This window comes from Sitophilus oryzae, unplaced genomic scaffold, assembly GCF_002938485.1.
Source record: "Sitophilus oryzae breed Bouriz unplaced genomic scaffold, Soryzae_2.0 scaffold_1002_pilon_pilon, whole genome shotgun sequence".
Lineage (NCBI taxonomy): Eukaryota > Metazoa > Arthropoda > Insecta > Coleoptera > Curculionidae > Sitophilus > Sitophilus oryzae.
Genome location: NW_022145619.1, coordinates 551,736 through 563,742, shown reverse-complemented (window position 1 = coordinate 563,742; position 12,007 = coordinate 551,736). Strand labels below are relative to the sequence as shown.

Below are 12,007 nucleotides of genomic sequence, written 5' to 3'. Positions count from 1 at the left end.
GGAGGGTGTTAATTCATTGGTTAGTTGATTATTTGAACAGAAGTTGGTTGGTTTTACTAATTTATATTTGTTTTAGATATTCATTGATTTTCTTTATTTGTTTCTATTAAATGTATATGGTAGGCCACAGCTGTTCTGCATCCGCTTTTGTCAAAAACTCTAACGTGATTACACAAGTCATTATTGCACTTTCCGCAATGTACTATTCATAATGTTGAAGTTATTGTAAAAATTGTCATAAATTCTATAACAAATACACTTTTGAAAAACTACTGTGGTAGAAAAATGATAGACTTGGAAAGGAAATAAAAAGTTAGATACTCTTACAGCATAAATAAATACAATAACGATGAATAATGAGGTGGGATGGGATATCAGTGTGATATTTTTTTTAATTTCAATGTTTAATTATTTATTAAAGAATTCAGTAATTAAAGTTTATATCCATTATATACATATAAAGAGAGTATTAAATACAATCAAAGTTTAGGCCTCCAGTTGATGACGTCACGAATAAGCTGTACGGCCTTGTTATTTCGCTGGTGCCGCTTTGACTCCGTTATTTTTTCGATCATACGGTTATTCAAACAGTAGTATGGTAAATAAAACACATTTTTATATATTATATACTTTTTTATTTTCAGTTTTTTTATAAAGAGTACGTATTGGACGGATTTGTTTTCAGATGACGTATGAAATAAATATTGCAATTTTTGAACGATAAATCAAGTATGCTACATCTACAATAAGGGCTGGCTCACACTACAATGCCGATCACAGATCGGATCGAACAGACGAACCGTGTATAGTGTGGATCGACCCTAATACATTAGCTATATTTATTCATCCTTCTTTATATATAAAAAATATATTTACAAGGTTATCAAGTAAAAATAATACTTAACGACAAAATTTGCCGAATGATATAATAGAAAAACTTAAAATAAAAAAATATTGCTAATAATCATTCTTAAATCTACAATTATACAAAACTTAAAATAGAATCTATATTATTATAATAAAAATGTCTGCGGTGGTAATGTAAAACTACTTAATGTAAATTTCTTAATATATACAATTTTATACGTTTGAGTATCTCTCTCAAAACTTGTAAAACACTTAAATTTTTATATTTATTAAATAACCACTAAAACAATATTTTTTAAAGATTAAATATTAAATTATGTTTATCACAAGTTCTATTCGTTCTTATGAAATAATTTTTAGTAATGCTTAATATAATGGACGGACTTGGATTTACAATATAGCGGGTTCTCAGCTGACAGTCTCACTGAAGCAGTCTGACATCAAGTGATAGGGAAACGGCGCTTGTGTCCATACGTTTCATTTTCAGCTAGTTAGATACATTCAGGTGGTCTAGACATATTTTGTTAGTGAAACATACAAATTCTACAAAGTTACAATCAGTTTTCCGAGGAGTAATTATGTTTTACCATTAGAATACGAGTTACAGAAATATTCTGAAAACGACGAAAATGTCGTAGATGTATGGATGGCAGTGGACCACGCGCAAAAATAAATGGGTGTTAGTAAAGAGTATATTGAAAGAATTGATTTTGGGAAACCAATTCTGTCAATATTTCTTTAAAATTAGTAGAATTATAATTAATATTCCCTCATATTTCAGTTTGTATTCATTGTTCAGTAAAAGCGAACAAAAGTAGAACTAGATTTCACTTTTTTCACTTGAAATTATGAACATACTGATCAGTTTCACTAAAAACGTGTTTTCAGCTTCATTATTCGTTCAGTAACAGTGCATCAGTCATACGGCTTCGGTGATGCTGATATGTGAGAACCCGCCTTAAGGCTTTTTAGCCAAAAATGCACAAAGGTAATGAATCTACCGGGTGCGTCTCAAAAGTGGCTCTCCTCCATAACTTTTTTATTTTTTCAGATAAAAATACGAGATTTGTTGTGTTAGTACATATATGACATAAATTAAAATTGATTGACGTATTCAATTGATTTTGGTCACTTCCTGTTTCACAGAAAATAACTACAACTTGATTTTTAAATTGCACCCTCGGTATATTTCTATTTTATTCGATAGAAAATGACACTCTGAATAGAATGATATATTATATGTCAACTATTGACATTTTCGCATTGGTCTATTTGATTTTGTAACATACTTTCCAAGTTCATAACGACAATTTGACTCGAAATATCAAGTGTGTGGTACCAAATTATTCATGAAAAAATACATTTTCCAAATATGCTAATGAGCCACCCTTGTTCTATTTGAAAAAATTGAGATATAATTAAAAATACGATTTGGGCATCTTATAACCGCCCAGGACAAGATACGACATTAGACGATCAAAACTATTTTTTCAAGGTTCCTTGATTAAAAATTAGTGGTTTTAACTCAGCCATAGCACTCTAGATTGAAATTTAAAATACAATTTGTTTTAAAGCGAAAATGTCAAAAGTTGACATATGATATGTTATTCTATTCAGAGTGTCATTTTCTACGTAACAAACCAAATCTCGTTTTTTATCTGGAAAAATAAAAAAGTTATAGAAGTGACTCACTTCCTGCCCACTTCCAAGACGCACCCGGTATATTATTATAATTTTAATAAGATTTTTCGATCTTCAGTGTAAATTTTTAAGTATACAATTAACTAGCTCTATATACATTTTATAAAAATCTGACAATTCTAAATACTTTTTTCTATTTATACGAGTAAAACAATCATAAAAGAGGCATATTTATGTCAATTTTCTAAAAGTACTGTAAAAATTTATTATCCAATTTTCCAGTTTAATATTCTAAAGGCCACAATATTTTAAAGGCTACATGTCTCATTCAGAACTTCGAAATTAGTGGAATAAATTAGTGAATTCTATTATACATTATATTTAAGTATTTAGGATCATTTTTCAAAGATGGCTCTCAGACTGAACAGATACTAACTGGAGTCATTACAAGCAAAAAAATAGAGAGGTACGAGCCGCCATTAAGGTAGGAAAAACAGATATTTGGGAAAGAAGGTGTCAGCAAGTGGAAAGCCTAATAGGGGGCGCACGAGGTATTGAGGTATGGAGAACAATCCGACAAATGAAAAAGCCAATCAAACGGACAAGCTCTTGAATAGAATGGATATAGAAAAATGGCGCAACTACTATGCAGAATTACTGACAGAAAACCAACCAGAATTTTATGCAGTAGAAGATGAGAACAACCTTGCAGGCACTTTAATGATAAGCGAAAGAGAGTACATCAAAGTCTCAATCGAATGAAAATGGGCGGTCACCGTGGTCCCTGGTAATATTGTAGCGGAATTGTTAAAGTGTGTAACCCAAAGACTGCCTTAGCATCTGGGGTAGCAGAGCTGGTTAAATAGCAGAGCTATTTAACCATTGCTGCCTGCAAAGTAAACTACCCCGAGAATGGCGAGTGGCTCACATAGTGTCCATCTTTAAAAGGAAATCGTAACATTTACCCGCTTGTTATAGAGGCCTAAGCATTAACAGTTCGGTCAGCAGACTTTTTGGAAAGGTGCTACCAGGGTGTTGGAAACAGGGACATTATTGGTGACAAATCTCTCGGAAAGACCAAAGCGGATTCACACCGGGGAAATCTTGCACATATAACCTTTTTTGTCCCTGCAGCAGGTGATGGAAAAAAGAGTAGCAGTAGATTAAGAAGTCCATCTAGCATTTTATTGATTTGGAGAAAAGCGTACGACTCTATTCCCCGCAGCAAGATATGGGAAGTCTTGACTATCTTAGAAGTAGATAGACCTTTGCTTAAGATAATAAAAGAGCTATATAAAGAAAATGAATCGTACGTTAAGATGGGACACAGGCTATCTAATCCAATTAACACCACAAAGAGGTTGCGACAAGGATGCAGCTTATCTCCTCTGATCTTCAACGCTTACGTCCAAGTAGCCCTTAGGGAATGGAAGACAGAAATGTCAAGGTATGGGAATACCCTTGGGGACAACACACTATTTACCCTGATCTTTGCAGACGATCAGGTCGTGATTGCACAGGACTCATACGATCTAGAGTTCATGACTAAGAGGCTTTATCAAAGAATACAACAACAAATGGGGGGACTTCAGGTTGAGTCTAAAGACCGAATACTTAGCTGTCAATTCCAACGCTTGTTTTGGAAGTCTTCATTAATGATAACGTCCAGATTCAACAAGTAGACAAATTTAAATACCTGGGTGCTACTATCAACAACGAGGGGTTTGGGCAAAGTAGAAATACAAACCCGAATTCAGAAGAAGCAAACAAGTTATTGGATGTCTTAACAGCCTCTGGTGGGACCGAAACTTGTCTGCAACAACTAAAAAGAGACTTGGAAGAACATTGGTGGGTAGTCAGTTCTATGGTTCCAAAGTTGGACTCTGAGTGCAGACGCGAAGCGCAAAATCTTGTTGAAATGGACTACCTTAGAAGAAGTGCAGGTATATCTAGGATGGAAAAAGACAAACATCGAGGTCAAGGCGTATCATGAATGCATCGGAGGAAACAATTACTAAATCGAATCAGAAAAATCCAGCTTAAAATGGTTTGGACATGTTCTGCGTATGCCGGAGAACAGGTGGCCAAAAAGAGTTTTTTCAATGGGCTCCCCAAAGGCAGAAGAAGAGGGTAGATCTAGAAAATCCTGGAACGGAACAGTTTACAGGAAGCAATGGAAGCTCGTAACCTAGAAGCTGATGACGCTCTAAATCGAGATGTGTGGCGTAGGGTAACGGGAAGGCAGCAATAGGCTGTAGTTGGAAATGAGTATTAAATACGTAAACCAAATTCCGTTTATATATATTATATATAGGATCATTTTTACAATGTCAAAAAAATCAATTAAAATTAATAGATTATCCTAGCAGCAGCTTGTGGTAGTCAGTTGTATTCATAAAGAAAGCCTAATAATTACCTTAAAAGACAATAAACTTTTTATTTCTAGCCACAATTTCTCTTGACAGATGCTGTTATGTTAGATGTTGAAAAGTCAGATCATGAAAAAGTTAAATGTTCAAAGTTCAAATTGGTTTTTAACGTCTCTTTTTTTGCCACTAAGGCTAATCTGGACAGGGCCTACTTTGTTTACGCGGAACCGCGAGTGTCTAAATCGACCCTTACTCACGAGATATCTGATCTCATCCGGCCTCAAGCCAGTGTGAATAAGCAGTGTATGTCAATAGAATTTACATTCTAACCATGTAACAACAACACGACAGAGTTTTCAGACGTTCACCCGTCCATCAACTCGCATCGTCTAACGTCGTTTAACTTCGGTGTTCTATGGGGAACCGGTGGTTCGGCGTAGCTGGGCCGCTGTCCAAGTTAAAAGTTTGTTATTTTTTTTCTTTTAATTGAAAAGTACTACCACTAATTTTGAAGTTCTGAATGCTTATATTGAAATTAGAGACATTCTGAACGATTTCTGAATGAAACTTAAGTTATACAAAAAACTTGTTTTTATATACGTGATAAATTAAATCTTCAAATTTGCTTAATAGGATTAAAACATTCTTTCACTCTAACTAATCAAATCTCCACTTTGCCTCAACATTTCTAGCCTCATTTCGTGTTCTCTCGCCTTCAACCGTAACGAGGCTATACTCGAACTCCTTCTGTCAACGTCAGGCGGCGTGACAGCGCTAGCAGCGCCACCAGGTGACAACGGCGGCGAGGCGGTGAACTCCTGTTTAGGTCTCTGCGCAGCCGATATATTCGCCAGCAGGGTCTGGAAGGAACTTGCCGAAGGGTACAGCCCTACGGAAGGTGGTAGAAGGTGATGTCCGGTACGGTGGTACGACGGTGGCGTTGGTAAGTACCCGGGTAGGACGTGCGGCGGGTAGCGGAAGGTTAAGGGGTCGAAAGGTTTGCGTAGGCCGAAGGGTAGGTTGAAAGGGTTGGGTAGTGAGGGTGGTACTACGGAAGGCGAGGGTGCGCTGGTGGACTGGTTCAGGTAGGGTGTGTATGGGTGGCCTTGGGGTCCGACTTTCTCTTGTTTGCGCCATTTGGCTCGCCGGTTCTGGAACCACACCTGGAACAAAAAGAAAAGTTGAAACATTGTTTGCCAAAAAACAAGTTTGAATCAAATCAGATTTTTTATTATTAAAGATAAATGAAACTAAATGTTAATGAAGTTAGTACCGTATGATCGAAATAAAACGGTGTCAAAGACGACTGGAGAATGACAATTGATGATAATTTTGGCGAGGTCAATATCTAAACGTCAAACTTGTCAAAAAATTAACACTAAGTATGGAAAGATTAAATCTATTTCCAGAAAATTATTTTTGTGAAATTTTTAAATCACACCATTTAAAACAACTTTTACTCAATATAAAAATAAATTACCTTCTAAAGACCAATGGCAGCCATTAAAAAATAAAGGAGAGTATGAGCCAGGTAAATGACATCTAGGGCTTCACCTCCCCAAAATTATCATCGGTTGTGATTACCCAACTGTTTTTGACGCCGTTTTTCGATCGTATGGTATTTGCTGGCCTTAAAGTCTTAAAACCAAAAATTAAGGCCGTATTTCGTTGAAAAAACAGGTTAACCAGGTTGTATAAATACTGGTAAGGATAGGTTTTGTTTCATTTTAGCTTCTGATGATGGGAGGAGATAACTCCTGAAACGTTAGGCATTTTATGTCGATTAGGCAAATTTGTTTTACGAGTAAAGAACCACTGACAAGCTAGTTTCGGTTGGATTCAATGCAGTAGTGTCTACAAAAAAAATACTTTTTGAATTTTTAGATTCCTTTTTGGCTGGCAAAATATCAATTTTCAAGAAACTATAAGTTGTGGTACCGTGCGAAAACAAAAATAATACTAAATAAAATAAATAATGTGAATCATATGCAGAAAAATTATGAAAATAAATATTAAAATGAGTTTTTAAGATTTTGACATTAGTTCGCAGTAAATCTGCCCTAATGGATAGTAATTTCGCTGTAATCCCAGTCACACAACGTCACTAGAGATGTTAATAATTGCAACTGATTTCTGATTACTGCTTGAATCCTGATTTATTTCTTACTGGTATTTGACTGATTTCTAGTTTCTTGACCGGTTATTAACAGCTTTTTGACTTAGGTCTGGCATGTGTGCGAAATAACCCTGACTGATTGATAACCAGCAGGGATCAGAATTGATTCTTGATAGTTGTCTGAGTGTTCAATGAGCGGTTTCCGGCTGGTTACCGACTGATTTTCGACCAATTCCTGACTAGTCTATGACCGACCTTTGACTGGTTTCTGACTGATCTCTAACTGGTTTCTAACTAATCCCTGACAATTTTTTTTTGGCAAATCCGTCTTCCAGTTTCGGACTGATTCTAACTAGTTTGTGATTGATTATTGATTGATTGAAGAATTATTTCTGAGAATTAAGCTGACAGATTTTTTATTTATATCTGGCATGTTTGCGAATTATCCCAGAACAATCAGAACTGATTCCTGATAGTTTTCTGACTGATCTTCCAACTGGTTCCTGACTAGTTAATGACTGACCTCTGACTGGTTTCTGATTTATCTCTAACAACCCTTTTTTGGCAAATCCGTCTTCCAATTTCGGACTGATTTTAACTAGTTTGTGATTGATTATTGATTGATTGAAGAATTATTTCAGGAGAAAAAAGTTTCATTATGTCATTTTAACAGAACGTCAAGGGTTTATAATTGGCATATCTGCTATAAACTAAAATGTTGAATAGAATGTATTTAGATAATTTAAATAGCTTTCTTTGTTTTCTTTGTTCTTTGTGTTTTTTCTTGTCTCTGACGACGAGTGGAAATATGCTTCCTAAAACTTTAAGAATATTTGCCGCTTAGACAAATTTAATTTACTAGAAAAATACCACTGATAAGCTGGTTTTCGTTTAGATTCAACGCCCAGTGTTGTTTACAAAAAATAACTTTTTGATTTTGTAGAATTTTCTTCCAGTAGCGAAAAAACAGACTTTTTTTCAAGAATTGAACCCGTTACTGAGATATAGACATTAAGCTAGTGTAAATTTTAGTCAAATAGTAAAATAACCATAAACAATCGAAAAAAATGGTGTCAAAGACGGCTGGGGAATGACAATTGATCATGATTTTGACGAGGTCAATCCCTAGACGTCATTTCCATGGCCTGTACTCTAGTTTATTTTTTAATGGCTGGGCCAGTTGGCCTTAAAAAGGTTTTGTTTCATTTTTACTAAAAATGATTTTTAAACGGTGTAGTTTAAAATTCGAGGAAAAATAATTTTTTGGAAATAGAATCTCAAAACGTTCTAGATCTTGCTTTAATCCTTCTATAATTAGTGTTAATTTGTGACAAGTTTAATGTAAATATTTAGTAAACGACGTCTAGAGATTGACCGCGCCAAAATTATCATCGATTGTCATTCTTCAGCCGTATTTCACTTTATAGAAATTTGCGGTCAATCTTGATCTTATTATACCAAGAGTATTTAGTATTCGAACCACCGATGTATTATTTCTGGTAGTACCCCAGGACCAAAAGCATCCCGATCCCCCGCTGCGTCGGCAACAAAGCCTCACGACCATCGACAAAAACAGCACTATCACTGACTAAATAAGATCGTTAAAGCTCAGCCTATAAAAGTATAATGGCCGATGGCCGATCGCTCCAATCTCAATAACGCTGGGTAATCGGCAGCCAATTAATCGTTATCGATGCCATCGAAGATATCGATGACTGAATTCGATTAAGACGACCAATAATATGCATACAGGGTGGTCGCGCTTTGTCTGGATCGACCACATTTTATACGCTTACTAAGGCCGAACGTCAAAGAATGTCTAGAGAAGCTGAACAAATTAGGCAAAGAAAATAAAGTCATCCTACTCTGGGTTCCAGTCCACCAAGAGAGAGAAGGTAATGAATAAGCACACGATCTAGCTAGAAAAGGAGCGAACACTCCACTAACTAGACTAAAACCGTTCTGTTTTCCAAATTGAACTAACTTAAATCGGAACTCAACAATCTGGAAACTCCATCCATAACCTGCAAATCCTTCAACGGTCTAAGACACTCAAAGAAATTTCTCAGAACTTACAACCGAGAAAAATCAAAATTTTTCCTTGATTTAGCTAAGAATAATCTTCGAATTGTCACGAGGTTTTTAATGGGACACTGTCTCTTCAATGAACACCTCAGTAGACTGAAGCTAAGGAACAATGGCGACTGGAGATCCTGTGGAGAAAATGGGGAAACACCAGAACACCTCATCACTGAGTGCTTCGAGGCGACAACCATTCGTGCCATAAACTTTGGTACAACTGATGTCAGAGATGGAGAACAAACCTCTGCAAAACCGCCTCAGATACTGGCTTTTGTCAAAGCCCTGAGACTGTATGACGAGTTCAAGAAAGTGGGATACAATAGATCTATAAGGTCGCGGTGATTAACTTCCCCCCTGTTATACAATATACAGAGGTACTATTTCTCCTAAGAACATCCATAAACGGCAAAGAGAAGTTTTTTTCTTTCTGAATCGTAAATTTGATGGAATTAATTTGTGAATTGAGGCTATTGAAAAAAATAATCAACTGTCTATAGGTTTCTGTTCCAAATTGTAAAGGTTTAATTTTTTTTAATTTCTATCTCCAGTAGATTCTTTTTGTGTACTTCTATCCTCTAGGATCATTGTTATTACGTAAAATCAAAACATGGCTCAACACGGCGACTGCCCTTAAACTTGACCCAAAATGGATCATCCTGTATACGGTCGTGTTTCGAAAGAAATGTGCCCACTCACGCTCCTGGCGTTAACCGGTAGTACCACAGCGGTACTACCTGTAATTAGTTTTCCATTCTCTCTATCCGACTATTATTTTACCTTATTAAATTTATTCGTCTGACACTGAGGGCAGTGTTGCCGCCATTGATACTTAATCGACGCGTTGAAGGACTTGGTTGAGATTACATATCTTCTTCAACATAGAACAAATCACATCATGGATAGTTAACATTTTTGTTTTTTAGTTTATAATTACATATTTTAAATAGTCGTTATAGTCGTTAAATTATTATTAATTATTTTTATCGTGTATCTGTTTTTGTCATTTTCATTATTAATTTTCATAATTAACAGAAAATTACCTAATTGCGTAAACAAACTAGACACATATTCTTCTTCGGTCACAAATGATTAAGAATAACTTATAGTTTATCTAATAATTTAATACCTAAGCTAGAGTTAGAAAATCCTAGAGATTACAAAAAAAATAAGTGTGGATGTAAATCAATTTATTCTTTCTTTCGCTTTAAACGTAGGTAATGAAAAAGTAAACGATCTCTAGTTAGAACAGGAGCGAACACTGCACTAATTGGACCAAAACAGTTTTGCTTCCCAAGTGGAACTCAACTTAAAGCAGAACTGAAGCAGCGGGAAGACTCCATCGGTAACCTGGAATGAGAATCCTCCAACGGTCTAAGACACTCTAACAAATTTCTCAGGACTTACTACCGAGAAAAATCAAAGATTTTCCCTCATTTAAGTAAGAACAATCTTCGGATTGTCGCAGGGTTTTTAACAGGACACTGTCTCCTCAATGAACACCTAAGTAGATTGAAGATGAGAAACAACGGCGAATGTAGATTCTGTGAGGTAAATGAGAAAAACCAGAACACCTCATCACTGAGTGTGTCTAGACAACATCGCGCTACAAACTCTGGTACGACTGATACCGGAGATGAGCAACTAACCTCTGTAAAGCTCCAAAGGATCAGTTATAACTGAAGAAAGGGGGGATTGGCCAATAGATCTATAAGTCTGCAGATTAACTCTTCTCTTCCTGTACAATCTATACATGTATAATAAGGTTCATGTAAGCATAATGGTGATTTGCTATGCATGCTTCTCAAGTAGCACTTTTAGACACAAAATCGAATCTCTGCTGAGAAACATCGAGAAACAGTTTTCGTCACATTTTTGATACGTATGTTTCTGTAACATAAATCACTTTTTGTTTCAAAACATTTTACCAAAATATGGTTTCGCTACACAAGCTAATACAATAAAGATTTTAATGTCACAAATTTTTCGAAACTTTTAAGAAACAGTTGTGGCTCACATTTACAGATTTCGATTTCCATTTATTGTCGATTCAGTTTCGAAACACGAGCTTCTCTCTCTTTAGACACAACATGATATAAATGTAGATGATTTGTGGTCCGACCTATGTCAATTTTATAAAATAATGAATTAAAATTCCATTCCATTCCAAAAAGCCAAGTTGGTTGGTAGATAGTTTTTAACTAAAAATATATGTTTTCTATCGGTTTTAGTTTTAAACTCATAAGAACGCGTTCTATTTTATATTGATGTGTATATATTTTTATTTCTATTTTTTATTTTCAGAACCATTGATATAGAAATAAAATAAAAATCTATACCGGGTAAAAGGTTCCAAAAGTGGCTCACCCTCTAACTTTTTATTTTTCAGATAAAAACGATTTTTTTTTTTTTTATGTATATATAAATTAGATTGATTGACGTATCTAATTGTTTTTGGTCACTTCCCAATTGGAAATTAATAATAACTTTCTTTGATTTTATATGGTACCCTCGGTATTTTTTGTTTTTATTCGATAGAAAAATGACATTTTGAATAGAATGTCACATCATATGTCAACTTTTGACATTCTCGCTTAATAAAAATCAATAATTAATCCTTAAATGAAGGAGCCTTGAAAAATATATTTGATCGTCTAATGCTTTTAGTGTCTCTTGTCCTGGCCAGTTAGAAAAATGCCCAAATCGTAATTTTAATCATATCTCAGTTTTTCAAATAGAACGAGGGGTGGCTCATTAGCATATTGGAAAGCATTTTTTACGAATAATTTGATACCACTAATTTATATTTCGAGTCAAATTTTCGTAACGAACCGCAACTTATAATTTGAAATAAACCATACAAGGAACAATATCAAAAGCAATATATGATATATCAGTGTATTCAGAGTGTTATTCTCTATCGACAAAGTAAAAA

At 35.0% G+C, this 12,007-nt stretch overlaps 1 protein-coding gene across 1 annotated transcript in view; it reads right to left on the bottom strand.

The window, feature by feature from the left end:
- Positions 1–4,897: 4,897 nt before the first annotated feature.
- Positions 4,898–12,007, bottom strand: part of LOC115886114 (homeobox protein aristaless-like) — an 82,130-nt gene continuing 75,020 nt past the window's right edge. The window contains exon 3 of the mRNA XM_030905213.1: positions 4,898–6,040. Within this exon, the coding sequence (XP_030761073.1) occupies positions 5,531–6,040 (510 nt within the window). The 3' untranslated portion in view covers positions 4,898–5,530. The remainder of the gene's footprint in view (positions 6,041–12,007) is intronic.